Source organism: Cynoglossus semilaevis, chromosome 10 (genome assembly GCF_000523025.1).
Source record: "Cynoglossus semilaevis isolate Cse_v1.0 chromosome 10, Cse_v1.0, whole genome shotgun sequence".
Lineage (NCBI taxonomy): Eukaryota > Metazoa > Chordata > Actinopteri > Pleuronectiformes > Cynoglossidae > Cynoglossus > Cynoglossus semilaevis.
The window spans coordinates 7810470-7824740 of record NC_024316.1 but is presented as its reverse complement, the minus strand read 5'-3'; the positions used below and the strand labels follow the sequence as shown (position 1 = coordinate 7824740).

Sequence of the window (14271 nt, the reverse complement as noted above, 5' to 3'; positions counted from 1 at the left end):
CAGGAATGGCTTTGTGTAACTAAATGTTGTACAGTATAATCCTCCCTGCTCACACAGCTGGATCTGTGCACTTCTCTCCGGTGAAGTGAGTCATTCCATCAGTTGCACAGCAGCGATTTCCTGATGACATTCACAAATGTCATCATTCTGTCTCTTATGAAGACACTGGATGTTTGGCTTTTCTGTCCAATAGTAATTAGTGATTTTTGTAAAATGATAAAGCCATATATCACTTATTTACTGTATTCGAATTCCCACTTCCAACCACCTTGAATAACTATGATCAATGTTATTTCTAGCTAATGCTGCACTCTGGTTTAGTACTACAGTTTTTTAAAACCTACACCAAACTGATCTAAAAAACTGGCAGTATCCATTAATTTATTACATTTATACATGAAATGAAACATACATTTCTTTTTTCTTAAAGACAACCACTCGAGATTTTTTACGTATGAAATACTTACTGACCATTGGCTCTTACCTCTGAGCTGAAACATGTTCACAAGATCAAACATCCCAGAATCATACTGGGAACATTATCTTTGAATCGTAAAGAAGAAAGCTTCTATATCAGTATGTTTCTGTGAAGATTTCCATACATGATTTGAATGCAGCACAAGTATAAAAATTCTTTCCTTGCAGTCTGAGGTAAACACATGATTCAGCAGTTGTTAAACAACAGGGAAATGTTATTGATGGCCGCTCCACTGCGTTGTGGTTACCACACAACACAAATACACAGACTGAGATTGAAAGTTTTAATATGAAGAAGCAGCGACCCTCAGGGTGCTGAAAGTCCATGGTGTTGGAGAAGCTGAGGGTTGTGACATATCAACACAATCTATGTGGAGATAGATAGTCTGAACAGCTGCTGCTAAGCCTAGCTTCTGCTTCTGTGACTGTTGGTCTGTGGTGGCCCTGGTGAGACAGGAAGTTTGAAGAGATTGTGCTTCTTAGTGCTGCTTTCCTGAAGCAAACCTTTATGCCTGTCAGCGCTTCAGAGTCATAACAAGAGGCATTTCATTGTCTTTCAAAATAGATGCACAAATGAGGTTCTTTTTATAATAACCCAGTTGGATGATGTTTTGACTACAAGGCATTAATAAAATGATCTCATGTCCCTAGGCTTTATCTGTATTTACTCTCAGTGGAGATAAAAATTACATTGTAAAAGGAATGCGCACATATAACACACCCTGAGCTGTTTATTCATCAGACCTTTTGTCTGCGTGCTCTCTAGGTGAGCAGCCCAGAGGAAACCTCATATCTGAAGTCGCTGAAAAAAAAAGTAAGTTCCGTCTCATCTTGGCAACTTGGGCTGTTTTCTGCTGAACATGGTCTTCCTGTCTGACAGAATTCTTCAGGTCACCTTAAGTAGTCTTTTTTTAATTTAATATTATTTTTTTCCAAATATTATTTATAATGTACTTCATATCCTTTCTGAGAAAAATAAACCATACTGAATATCAGAATATGTTTTTCTATAGCCATGCAGGTACACAAACAGTACAGTATGTCTGTTTATATTTGGGCTAAATGCTGTATAAAGCAGGTATTTCTAGCTTGACTTTTTAGCTTAGAATTAAATTCTATATTTACAGCTACTTACTTATGTAAGTTGCAGATCAGACTGAAATCATTCCAAACATGTGGGCCTTTGTGGTATTTTGAGATAAGTGTAATAAGGAGTGTTTCTCTCGCAGGTTCCATCCCACCAGGTGAAGATGAAGTCGGACGACCAGGAGCCCTCAAGAGGTTCAGTGCCATGTGGTCCTCTTTTCGCAGAGGCAGGAAAGAAAGTGAGTTTTTGCAGGAAAGCTCCTGCTAAATATTTGTTCAGTTAAATTTAGTTTGCGAAACTAATTGCATAAAAAAGTTTGAAACATGATTTAAAGTAAAGAGTGAATGACAGCTGAAAATGACACAGACAAACGTTGGCCATAGGGGATTAAAATACATTTACCCTCAGACCACAAAGCCTGTAAACAGTTTTCTATGCATTTTTCTATTACCTGAATATCATTTTTTTTATATTTACTTATCTGTACAGAAGGGAAAGACCCTGAACCTCCTGAACCGTTGGATCCAATAGAGCCACAAAACGTATCTAGGCAGCACCGCTATGTCAGTGGTCAGTACTTCTTCGAATACCTAGTGGTGGTCAGCCTCAAGAAGACCAGGGATGGGAGCAGCTATGAACCTCAGATCACCTACCAGTTTCCCAAGGTCAGTTTGACAATGTTAGACACTGTTATGATTGTGGTGGTGGTTCCCATAGAAATAAATCCTCCAGCCAAAAAAAGGAGAGGCGAGTGGCTTATTTATACCAGCAACAACTTCCAGACGGCGATGGTGAGCGGCCAGGTATGCACTTTGTGTCGTAGCATAAGCACTAATGTTTGAGACACTTTTATTGTCTTTGAGCTAAAGCAGCTGAAAAGTTAGAACGTGAGGGTGAAGAACCACAGACAGAATCCAAGGAGCCACACTACACTCTGTAACCTTTAGAGAGGACGTGGTTTTCAATTAAAGATCATAGTTCTTTATGTCTGTGTAAGTTCTCAGTCGTCCAGGTCATCTCATCCACAGACGTTACTGTACAGCAAGAGCAACTGGACTGGTTAGATTTCTTGAAGACGTTTCACCTCTCTTTCAAAGGGCTTCTTCAGGTTGTCTTCAAGAAACCTTCAGTTCTTTATGATGATATGGTCGTTTCCTCCAGACATGCGGTGCAGACTCCCAGTGAGAGTCACTGATTTAGATGTGCAAAATCAGATTCAGACAATCTTGGCTTTCCAGCCAAGGCAGTGACTTTATCACTGTGCATCGTTTGTATTACTATTGTATTTGAAGTACATCTGCGTGTGTGTGTATTTCCTGTGTGTACTTTTAGAGGGATACGATGGCCAGACATCAGATAGAGGAGGAAGAGAAGCTGCTGAAAGCAATCACACTCTTTTCTTTTCCCGAGGGAATTAACTGGGCTCCTTTGACTGAGTACCACAGGTCTGTCAGTGACTCTACTACTGTGGTTGACTTCTGTTTTATTACTCTACCTGTATCTTTTTTGGGGGGGGAAGCAATTAGAATGTAATTAAGTTTGTGAACATCTGAGCACCTGGTTTCAGATGAGGCAGGGTCCATTTCAGTGCCTGGTTTGAAGTTAATTTATTGAATCCTTTTGAAGATGAAGGTTAAACAGCATTAATTCATCACACCACCGTCTCCTGTAGGTCGCCCTGTCTTTGCAGACATTTTTTGACTAGGTTACAGAGAGGTTCTGTATTTACTGAATCTTCATCTATTTGTATCAATTCTGATCTGTTGGATTATTCCCTTAATGATATGTGTATCACAGAGAAACTGTAAAGCTTTTACTCTTTGTAGCTGCTTTTTGTCACCTAATAACTGTTTTCTGCTGTAATGGACTCTTTTATCAACAAATACTAAAATACTATTTCAGTAAAATACTTCAAGGAGCTACAAATTATATATATATATATATATTGCCTAGTTCTGATTTCTCTACCTTGGGTTTTGCAGTGAGACCTTCTCCTTTGTTCTGACTGGGATTGATGGCAGTAGAAAAAATGGATACTGCAGGAGGTTACTGGTCAGTGTTTAACAGCTAACTCACCCTGTGTCTTTACTTTGTCATTAATTAATAATAATAATAATTAATATTAACTCTCTAAACTCAAGCCTGGAGGAAAGGGAGCTCGCCCCCCTGAGGCGTACTGTATCATCAGCAGTTTGGCTTGTTTCGGCCTCTTCTCAAAGGTGAGGAAATGAAGACTATGTCATGTGATTGGGACTTGGGATTTTTCACATTTTGCTGAAAATTTTCTTCCAGGCCTTTTCTTTCAGACTTCAGTGCACCTTCTTTTTTAAAATCCAGTTTTTACATTGTTAATTCTGACTATTTGTGTGTCTGTGTGTGTGCACAGATATTTGACGAGGTGGAAAAGCGGCGGCAGATCTCTATGGCCATGATCTACCCATTCATGCAGAAGCTGCGAGAGGCCCAGTTCCCAGCTCCAGGACACACTGTGGAGATTAAAAGCTTCATTCCTGAGTCTGGAACTGAGGTCAGAACTAAATCCTTTATTCTACTTAAAACAGTCAACCTGAAAGAGTTGTTCTCATCCAATCACATTAAAATGTTGTCTCATTTTACAGTAGAATTACATTCTGAATCTTTTTTATTATATCTAGTGAAACGCCCCCTGGTGGGAGGTTTAAAGCCCCATTTTAAAGTCTACAAGGTCTATGTTAAAATTCATGTAGACAAAGAGACATTCCTTGACACAGTCAGCTGAATCACTATATTCATCAGTGACACAACAGAAATATTAAAACACTAGACAGACAAGAGTTTGTTGTTTTTTTTTCTTGTTGTGCAACAAAAAGAGGATAACAGAAAAAAAAACAACTAAACAAACACCACAGTATTACTCAGTGACACCTGAGAAGCTGTATGTACGTAGGTGTGACTGTGATGAGCTGTGTCTGAACCTGCCCTACATCACCAGACCTGAGAGCTGATCAGCAGCAGTTTGAGCCGTCAGGCCATGTGTCGTGTTTCAGCAGCTCTTAGTTATCTCAAGCATTCGATCACTGTGGCCATTGTTTGTATGATGTACAGTATGACACTGCTGCTACCATCCCTCAGGTCAGTTAGTCGACTCTGAAAGGCCTTTGCTTTATTGTAGAAGTTGAGCTTTTGTTGTATACAGTCATGAGAAGTGGAGCAAACAGAATAAACTAGTAAAACATGCAAACAGGTGTAACGTTGACGGTTTCAACCCAACCTAAGTTGCTGCACTTTTACATTGAGAAAACCAACAACTGTCAGATACAAAAGACATCTGTGTTAACTTTAGTATATTCTGTGTTGTCATAAATGTTGAAACCACAGAGCCCAGCTCGTAGCTCTTTAACATTTACATTGTTTACCTGAAGCAAGAGATGTTGAGGGTTCAAAAGTGGATTATGTTGATACTTCCTTATTTTCTAAATGTATATAAAAGAGAGAAATCAACTAAAGTGAGATAATGAAAGAGAGACACAAGGGGGGGGGGGGGGGAGAAAGAGAGAGAGAGAGAGAGCAGCACAGCTGCTTCAGCTTCATGAGTCACTGAGAATCAGGAACTCCTCTGCCTGTAATTACAGAGTACTGCTCAGGTGTAAGAGAGTCAAATAGAAGACAATTGTCCTGCTTCTATAATCACCGGTCTTGGACCCAAAGTGAAATGTTTTCAGTTTTCACAAGATAAATTTCATTCTTTTTACAGTTACGGTATCATTTGGGAACCAGTTAAGAAAAACCTTTACATTAGACGCCTTGAAGAGATGGTAAACAAAATATAATTGTTGCTCATCGCTTCCATGTTTCGATGTCTTTTCCATTTTCTCCTAGATAATCAGTCTTACTCGTCCACTGGATTCCTGGTTGGAGCATGTGAACTTTGCCATACTCTTTGACTGCCTGACAGATGAAGAGGTGCTGCTGGTGTTTGCTGCCGCCGTCCTGGAGAGACGAATCATCTTTGTTGCAGATGAACTAGGGTGACACATGTTTACCTGCACCAGCACTATTTACTGTAACTCTTCATGATAATAGTACAAATGTGGACAGTTCTTTACTAGTGGGCACTGATGTGAGCTCTTTTCTTTTTTGAACAGCACATTGTCGCAGGTCATCCATGCAGTGGCAGCCCTGCTTTACCCCTTCACCTGGCAGCACACCTTCATCCCCATTATTCCAGAGATCCTGATTGATGTAGTGATGGCGCCCACACCCTACCTGCTGGGAGTCCAGAAACGCCTGCTGCATCTGGTCTGTGACCAGAGTGATGTGAGTAGTTAGTGATTATTGATCACTGTCATTTTTAAAATAATAATAAAAAAAAATCACAGTGAAATACTATAGCGGTTCATAGTTCCTAGTGCAAGAAAGATTTAAGTTGTGGCTTTGTTTTTTCGTCCTTCCTTTGACAGCTTATGGTCGACTTATCGGAGAAAAAAGACAAGACCTTTATATTTTCTGTAAGTGCCTTGTTGTCTGTAATATCATGAATATTCTGATTAAACCTTGTATCAAAGTCTGGATAATCTGAACAAAATCATCCATCATCCTTCTTTAGATGGGTGGTGAAAGCTCCATTCTCCCCCCAAAACTTCAAACAGAAATACTGGAGTCTCTTAGTAAAAGACAAAATGCTTCAAGTGAGTAAAACTATTGGTAGGATCAGTCGATGCAATACTCAGTCAGATCATTAATGTCTTTGTTTTTCCTTGGTCACAGCGGTAGAGGAGCTGAACCGGGTGGTGTCAGAGTCCTTCCTGTACTTCTTTGTGAGAACTGTTGGCCATTATGCCCCTTATGTAAAGTACAGCCATGGAGCTCAAGGGGTGTTTGAAAAGAGAAGCTTCTACAAGGCCATTAACTCAAAGACCACACGGCACTTTGTCAAGAAATTCATTCAGACGCAGATGTTTGACCTGTTCATCCAGGAGGTAGAGAAGCAGCAGCCTGGTCCTCAGCAGGGTGAGTGATGTAAAGAAAAAGAAAAAAAAGCTACAGTGAGGAGAATAGTAGAGATAATTGAGAAAGTAATGATGGGATTAATTATGATCGGATCATGTTCTTTGTGTTTTAGACAAATATTTTAAAGAAATATTTTTCTGTGCACTGATTCCCTACTTTTTTTTCTCTTGCAGGAATATTTTACAGAAAGATCATTGAATACCAGGAGAAGAAGAAAAGGGAAAAGAAAAACAAACACTAACTTTACGTAGGGATCAGTGGTGTGTGTGTGTATATATATAGGAGTACATACTGTAGGATATGATGTGAATGTTTTACTGTTATTACGACCTGTCCCAGTTTGCTTTTTAATTTGTATGTGATTACATGTGCATCACTGTATGGTTAACTTGCTGCTACTCTGTGAAACACTGGTAGATCAAGAGACTTGAGTTCTTCCTCAGCTTGTGTCGATGGTGATGCGCAGGGAAATATTTTGAAATAAAGACTAGTGTTTTTTAATCCCTCTTCCTGCAGTGTGTCTTTTTGGTTCCTTGGTGTTTTTTTTTTGCAAAAAAACATTTTCAACAGAAAGACTCTCGATGAAGCAAGACTAAAAATAGGAACTTGCGTCATTTAACAGCTCAATCAGTTATGATTGTGCTGCTCTTAGGCATGGCTCAAGAGAAGGCTGTGAAGCATAGAATTAACACAACTTTTAAAAAAAGAATTTGGCTTGGTAGAATTATTGAAAAATTGCAGTATTACAATAAATACCACATGGATCATGAACTGAATCATACATGAAATGACATGGTAGGTGAGCAGACACTTGTCACTTCTTAAAATGAATACTCCTAGCATGATCATTGAAGAAACATTTAAGATGGATAAACAGCACCACACATAGGCCGTGGTGGCATATAACAAGAGGATATACAGTAGAATGAACACAGACAAATCCCAATGACTTTAGAATACCTGCTAGTTGATTAATTGCTGGGAACATCACAGTGCAGGCAAGGTGGAGATGAGTGCAATGCTTTTGATAGACATAAACTGCCACTCAAACTAACATTCATAGCAATGGTGTTTGTTCAATAACGTATGGTCTCTGTGTGAACATGTTAGCATCAGCTATCACCTGAGGTTTGAACCATTGACATTCTGGTAACAGTTGAAGACCAATTACCCCCTTATATTGTGTTGCTATATCGTATCATTAGATAAGAGTTTATTTTTTCATCTGAAAGTCATAGACTGAAATGTGACAATTACACTGAGAATTGCAATGCAACAATGCAATTCTATGAACATCTATGTCTGTCTGTCTGTGTGTGTCTGATTCACGGTTCTAAATAACTCCAACTCCGTTCAGTTAGTGGCGCTAACGGACCATTGTGAACGGGAGAGCGTTAGAAACAACAAGGAAGAACGAAAGGTATAAAGATATGAAGAAGAACACAGCATGCTGTGATTGGTTTGTTTGAAGACTGAGTCCGGGAAACTTACGCTGATTCAGTAGTCGGTAAGTTCTTATGCTGTGTTTTAAAATAACAAGTAATGTCATTACATAAAGTCATATTTACATGGAGTAATATGTACGTAGACGTGTTGAACATGTACAATAATTAGTTAGAAGTATCATATTATCACCTGACTCGCATGAAGGCAGCTAATGTTCCCTCTGGTGGCATAAGGCTAAGGTTTATTAACACAAACCTTTGTCATTCTGTTTTAACAATACCACAACAGTCAGTTGTAGTTGTCAACGAAACTTGAAAGTGGGATTTTTGTATTTTTCGGTTTGTTAGCTTTTACAGGGTCGTCAAAAATAAGCGGCCATTTTGACCTCATACTAACAATACTTAAAAATTTTAGGTGTAAGTGTTTCTACATAAAACATGGGAGACAGTCGTTCTAATGGCACCGCTGAACGGTACGAATTTGATGCACCTTCCCATGTCGTCGACTTTCAAGAGCTGGCGAATCACGAGGGCGATGATCAGTGGTTTGGTGAGTTTTTTGATTGTTTGTTTGCTTTTTAATTTCTCTGCATACCAATTCAGTCATATGGTTACGGACATTAAAATATCGATAATTTCACCGATGCTGTTCTATATACACTCGTCTTAAATTAGTACATTTGCGTTAAAGTATGTATCAGATGCAGGGCTTATTTACAGAGGGAGCCATGTTTACTTACTCCGATTTACATTAGCTGACAGTTACCAAAATAGATCAATGCCCGCCTTAATTTTTTTGACATGAATTATGTAGATGTTCAACCAAACAAATGACTTCCCCTTATTTCAAGTTTGATTGAAATCTTGACATCTGGTCACACTCTGAATGTAGCACTTGATGTTTTGATTACATAGAATGAGAACATATTTCACTTCTTCATAGTAAAGTATTATACTGTCTGTCATATATCTGGGGTGTTGCTGCAGATCAACAGGCTGGGGGAGCAGGCGGTCGACTAGTTACACCTTCCAGACCAGACTGGCCCTTTAGGAGAAGCGATATCCCCAACCTGCCCAAAGCCATTGTTACTCCTCTAGTCAAAACAAAAGTGGATGTTGGTGAGCTGACTTTCTGCTGTAACTAAGAAAAAAAAATCATAAAAAATAAAATTAGCACATGCAAAAATGCTCCTCATTGGTAAAAAACATTGGTAATCTTGTAGTTATCGGTGAATCATCTCCACTTTCCAACATCGTCACCTCTTGGGGACCGGGAGTTGTGACCAATGCTCATCAGAGAAGGACGGCTGCAGAGAATCAACCTCCTGCACAACCACGCAGGTGCAGTTGAAGCAAGCCATGTTTGTTGTAAATTGTAATTAGTCAAACTAGCAGTTACTGAGGGCTCATCTCTTGCTGTTTTTTATTTTATAGAAGTATTCGTTGGTATATGTACAAATAATTTTCTCCATTATCCTAAAGTTCTGTTATGTACCTGGGTCGTGACATTCTGTTTTCTGAATGCCCCTATTTTAAAATTTGGAAAAGTGAGTTGTTCTGTTTTTAAATGGTCTTGGACAATTTGGCTAGCTCACACAAGAAGTAAAAGTTAATACTGGTGGCCGAGACATGAGGTCTGCTGTATACCTAATGGTTCCGAGTTTGGTTAGTTAGTGTAATGTTTTAAAATGCAATAAAGTATTTGACCTACAAAGGACTCAAGATGAGTTTTTTTTTTTTTTTGTATCTTAACTCTAGGGTTTCAAAACGCAAAGAGGCAACTAGCAGTTCAACTCGACAAGCTTCAGCTGCACCACCGTCGAAAAAATACAAGAAGTAGGTTTTCTTGCTGTCACCTTTTCTGGTCCTGTATGTATGCAGATCTGTATTCACTAGTTGTCTAACTGTAGCTGTTTATTTTAGGAGTCCTGTTCCTCAACCAGCTCAAAGGTCTGGCAATGTTCTGCGTAGAAGTGGAAGGTTAAATTCCAGAGCTAGTCTTCGCAGAATTTCTCAAATAAATTCCAGGAGTGTATTACGCAGAAGTGGACAACTGGCTTCCAAGACTGCAAACACAGAGTAGGATCATTTTTTTCATTTAAGTGCATTTAAACCCTTCTGAAAATGTTTACTAAAAATATGATTTTTCCACATACTAAGTTTGTTTACTGGGCACATGATGACAATGAAGTAAGAAATTACATGCCTAAAATAGGCCATGCAGCTCTGAGGAGCAGGAGCTGGAGCGCATCAGGAACCTCCAGAGGGAAGTGGCTCTGCATCGCAAGAAGAACGAGGCCAGTTACAAAGCTGCTCTGGCGGGAAGTGAGTACAAACCAAAAAAAAAAAAAAAAAAACTTTCTTTAGAAAGTCCTGCTTCAAAATAGTAGGTTTGCTCATCACTTTGTGTTCCTCTCACCTCAGATCCACCACCCAAGAAGATGGTCTTGTCCACAACTGTGCCCAAGGAGTTTAACTTCATCACCAACACCCGGATCAAGACAAACACTTCAGCAGCACACAAAGAAGTAGACTTTACAAGTCAGCTACGTAAACCTGAATCCCCAGTGAGTACCTTGCATAATTAAGTTAGTAAACAAAATATGTTTTCTTCAAATGTTAATGCTCAACATGTCTTTAGTTGAAGGCTGCTAAAGGTGCCACAGTGCCAAAACCCTTCCACCTGTCAAAGGGCAACAAGAGAAAAACAGATTGGGCAGAAGCCTACGTGTCCATGGCTCAGCAGATAGAACAGTTCCAGAAAAAAACTCCCAATCGCTACCATATGTGCAGTCGCCAGAGTCAAGAGAGAGGTGCTGGAGAGAGTTGTCTCTACTTATTAGCCAGATTCTTGCTCCTCTTTTGTCAGTGACCAAGCTTTTTGTGTTAATCTAAGGGCCATCTCCAGTCAAAGATAACTGCCTGAAGATCACTGAGCCTCACACGCCTCAACTTCTGACCCGCCAGAGAAGTCGTTCTCATTTGGTAAAGAGCAGAGCTGAATTAGAAGCTGATGAAGTAGAGAAGCTCCAGAAGTAAGATTTTTTTTTTTCAGAAATATTAATTTCTGTGAATATGGTTTACATAACAGGAAACATATCTGAAAGCAACATTACAGAAACCTGTGCTCTTCTGCATTAATTATTGCTGGAATTAGGTCAGTTCAACATGTACTAATACAAGATTAGATGTACTGAAACTTTGAAATGGTGTGAAACTGATTAAAAACCACAGATTTTGTAGTGTTTGGTACAAGTGTACGGCTGTGTTTTCTGCAAAGTCATATTTTAAAATAATGTTTTGTTTGTGTAACAGGTTTAAGTTCAAAGCCCAGGAGCTGAACAAGAAGATCCTGGAGGGTGTGGAGGAGCTGAAGAAGCCTGTAGTGAAGGAACCCACAGTACCTGAAGGATTTGAGCTGCAGATTGAGAAAAGGCTCCAGGACAGACAGACTTCTAAAAGGCATCATGAGGAAGAAGAGAAGCCCCACAACTTTAAATCTCAGCCTCTGCCCAAGAAGATCCTGGAGGGAGTTGTGGTGAGTTGTCACATCCCCCTGATGAGACTGTTGTTGTGAATGGGCCTAATGAGGAGGACGGTCTCTTGTCAACAGGGACTACCAGAAAAGAAAGTTCTGCAACCAACTGTTCCAGAGTCTCCAGCTTTTGCTTTGAAAAATAGGGTTCGTGTGGATCGTAAAGTCCCAGAAGTAAGGCAACATGTCACAGTACTTTGTCATCAAACATATTAAACAAATGAGTGATTACAGTCAATGTCAGCAAAATACTAATTTCAGCTTAGTTTTTGATTTATTTTTTTTATATGTGAATTGTTTAAACATCACCTAGTTTTAGGGTGTTATTATTGGCATCTTTTATATCAATATAGTAATTTAAAATGTATTGCATCACTTTATCTAACAGTGGTTGTCTCTCCTGTCAGGTAAAACCACCGTCCCCAGTGAAGGCTCCTCCAGTGCCTCACTTTGGCCTCCCCTTCCAGCCCAAGCTTCCAGAGAGTCACCAGGTGGAGGTCTGTCCTTTCTCCTTTGAGGAAAGAGAGCGAGGGAGGAGAGCACTGAAGGAGAAGAAGCTGGAGGAGTTGAGAAATGAGGAGGTGAGTCTTGTGTACTGATCAAAGCTTAGTGTCTGTTTTTTTTTTTTTTTTTCCCCTCAAAACAATATTTTAAACCCTTTTGCTTCAGTTCCCACAGTTCAAGGCACAGTTGCTGCCAAAGTTTGACACAGTGCAGCTTCCCGAAAAGAAAAAGCTTGAAACAACCAAACCTGAGCCCTTTAGGCTGCTGTTGGATGGACGTAGTGCTGCGAAGAGTCGCCTGGGACAAATAGTATGAAAAGCAGTGTTGAATGGATCTGATCTTAACCATCTAGATGCTTGTATAATTAAACGCTGTCCTCCATGCCTTTAGCTTAGAGAGGAGCAGAAGCAACAGGAGGAAGGAGCAACCTTCAGAGCCAGACCGAACACTGTTATTCATAAAGAGCCTTTCCAGCCCAAGAAGGAAGAGAGGTCTGCAGTAGGTATGACCAAGACTTCTTATGTTGACCCTGCTTCTCTGTACAGTATGTTTGCAGAATTCAACTCTACTAACTTCTGTTCTCCAGACTCAAACATTGATCAGTGTTAATTTATCTGGTCTATTAACTGAATCAATACCGACCAACAAATTTCCCAAAAAGTATATGTAATGAAACTTTCTGGTCTTAATTCCCTCATAGATTTTACTCACTGTGAAACCTGGGCCTGTTTAGTTGAACACAGTGCTGATGTACTCGGAGGAATTGAATAGAGGCACAAAGATCTAAATCTGTTTTTGTTGCGTCTGTTATCACCTACATCAGTACTTCTCAAATAGTGGGGTGGGCCTCCCATTTTCTACAGTGCACTTGATCTTCACAGCAGTTTTTCCCCCTCACACTCGTTCTCCTCCCATAGTGGTGGAGGCCTTTGAGCTGTCGACTGAGCGCCGCGCCAAAGAGCGTCAGGAGTTTGAGCGAATGGCCAGAGAGAAGGAGGCCCTGAGGGCACGTATGGAGGAGGAGCAGAGACGGGAGGAAGAGCAGCAAGAAAAAGAGGAGATTACCAGGCTGAGGCAGGAGCAGGTCAGGCAGGCAGCAGTGGCTTTAGAAACAGGACCAGGTCATCGAAAATACAATGTTTATTCCCTGTTTGTCTGTGCAGGTCCACAAGGCTCAGCCCATCCGACACTACAAACCTGTAGCACTGAAGAAGAGTGAACTTCCCCTCACAGTCCCACACTCTCCAAACTTCACCAAACGCTTCAGCTCGTGAATGAAGTGTTATTTCCTTTAACACTGAGACACTAATGAAATGTTTCCATGTTCCATATGGTTTACTTTTAACAATTTGTCAATTCTGACATTTTTATATGAATTTACAGGTCTTTAACAGTGAATTATAAATGTTTTTAATCGTATCAACTCTACTAATAATAGCGATTGAAGTGGGATACATTGTAGACAAACTGCCAGTCTACTAAAGGGTCCAAATACAGATAGTTAATTAAATTAAACTGTGATCAACTCTCAACTTGTGTCTAACATCTTTGAAAATGTTGTATATGTTGCTAACTTGGCAATTGTGAAGTTTTTATGTTGAATAAAACCAGCACTAAATTGAATCAGACCAAGAGTCTTGGATTTTAAAACATCAGCACTAATTATCTTCCAGTACAAGTGTTAGAGGCATCGTTTTATTAAGACTGTTATTTCTAGATGTTGTTTTACAGCAACCTTTTAATAACTGTTTTCCTTCTAAAGCACTTTTGCTATAATTATTTTTTTCTCACTCCAACTGAGGAGTGTCATATGGATCAGGACCAGATGTTCATATCTGATCCTGGCTGGTTCATATCTGGTGGCAATGATGGTTATGTTAAACTCGAGCTTGAGGTGATTTAATGCCTTTCCTCCACTCTACTTTGGCATTAAGACTTTAGCTATCATTTAATAAACAATGCCATCAAATAAACTGTGATTGTTAAATACATACTACTTGATCTCTTTTTTTTCTTTTCTTTTTCTTTTACTAAAAAAGACTGCACTCTGTTAGATACCTGGGTAACTACAGTATTACCGATAATCCTTTTCAAACTCTTGCATCATGTTTGAACAAATAAGTGGTTAACGTCCCATATACTGTAGATATACTGTTTACACAAACATCTGGTAAAATTCTGCTGACGTGTGTCCATCAGCCAAAAGGATTTCTCCTGATCTTTTGAGACGATAA

General features: G+C 39.6%; 2 protein-coding genes across 4 annotated transcripts in view; both read left to right on the top strand.

The window, feature by feature from the left end:
* The window catches only part of dennd2da (DENN/MADD domain containing 2Da), a 12518-nt gene extending 5458 nt beyond the window's left edge, over positions 1 to 7060 (top strand). For all 3 annotated transcript variants that reach the window (XM_025059260.1, XM_008318565.3, XM_008318566.3), the window contains 13 exons: positions 1244 to 1291; positions 1707 to 1802; positions 2054 to 2229; positions 2897 to 3009; positions 3547 to 3616; positions 3706 to 3783; positions 3951 to 4091; positions 5423 to 5571; positions 5689 to 5860; positions 6004 to 6051; positions 6150 to 6231; positions 6311 to 6553; positions 6727 to 7060. In XM_025059260.1, coding sequence (XP_024915028.1) covers positions 1244 to 1291; positions 1707 to 1802; positions 2054 to 2229; positions 2897 to 3009; positions 3547 to 3616; positions 3706 to 3783; positions 3951 to 4091; positions 5423 to 5571; positions 5689 to 5860; positions 6004 to 6051; positions 6150 to 6231; positions 6311 to 6553; positions 6727 to 6794 — 1484 coding nt within the window. In that variant the 3' untranslated portion in view covers positions 6795 to 7060. The remainder of the gene's footprint in view (positions 1 to 1243; positions 1292 to 1706; positions 1803 to 2053; positions 2230 to 2896; positions 3010 to 3546; positions 3617 to 3705; positions 3784 to 3950; positions 4092 to 5422; positions 5572 to 5688; positions 5861 to 6003; positions 6052 to 6149; positions 6232 to 6310; positions 6554 to 6726) is intronic.
* Positions 7061 to 7903: 843 nt separating this feature from the next.
* On the top strand, positions 7904 to 13685 carry LOC103384877 (targeting protein for Xklp2-like). The gene is made up of 17 exons (XM_008318569.3): positions 7904 to 8060; positions 8414 to 8548; positions 8986 to 9117; positions 9222 to 9339; positions 9757 to 9834; positions 9922 to 10077; positions 10214 to 10323; positions 10423 to 10565; positions 10640 to 10811; positions 10895 to 11033; positions 11314 to 11536; positions 11612 to 11707; positions 11941 to 12114; positions 12203 to 12346; positions 12428 to 12539; positions 12955 to 13121; positions 13201 to 13685. Exons 2-17 carry the CDS (start codon positions 8437 to 8439, stop codon positions 13309 to 13311), a joined length of 2187 nt encoding a protein of 728 aa, XP_008316791.1. The 5' UTR covers positions 7904 to 8060; positions 8414 to 8436; the 3' UTR covers positions 13312 to 13685.
* Positions 13686 to 14271: the final 586 nt, after the last annotated feature.

Coding starts and splice junctions, on each gene's coding strand:
- LOC103384877 (XM_008318569.3), top strand. CDS start 8,437: ATGGGAGACAGTCGTTCTAATGGCACCGCTGAACGGTACGAATTTGAT. Junction 8,549..8,985: donor GGGCGATGATCAGTGGTTTG/GTGAGTTTTTTG, acceptor GTGTTGCTGCAG/ATCAACAGGCTGGGGGAGCA. Junction 9,835..9,921: donor CCGTCGAAAAAATACAAGAA/GTAGGTTTTCTT, acceptor TGTTTATTTTAG/GAGTCCTGTTCCTCAACCAG.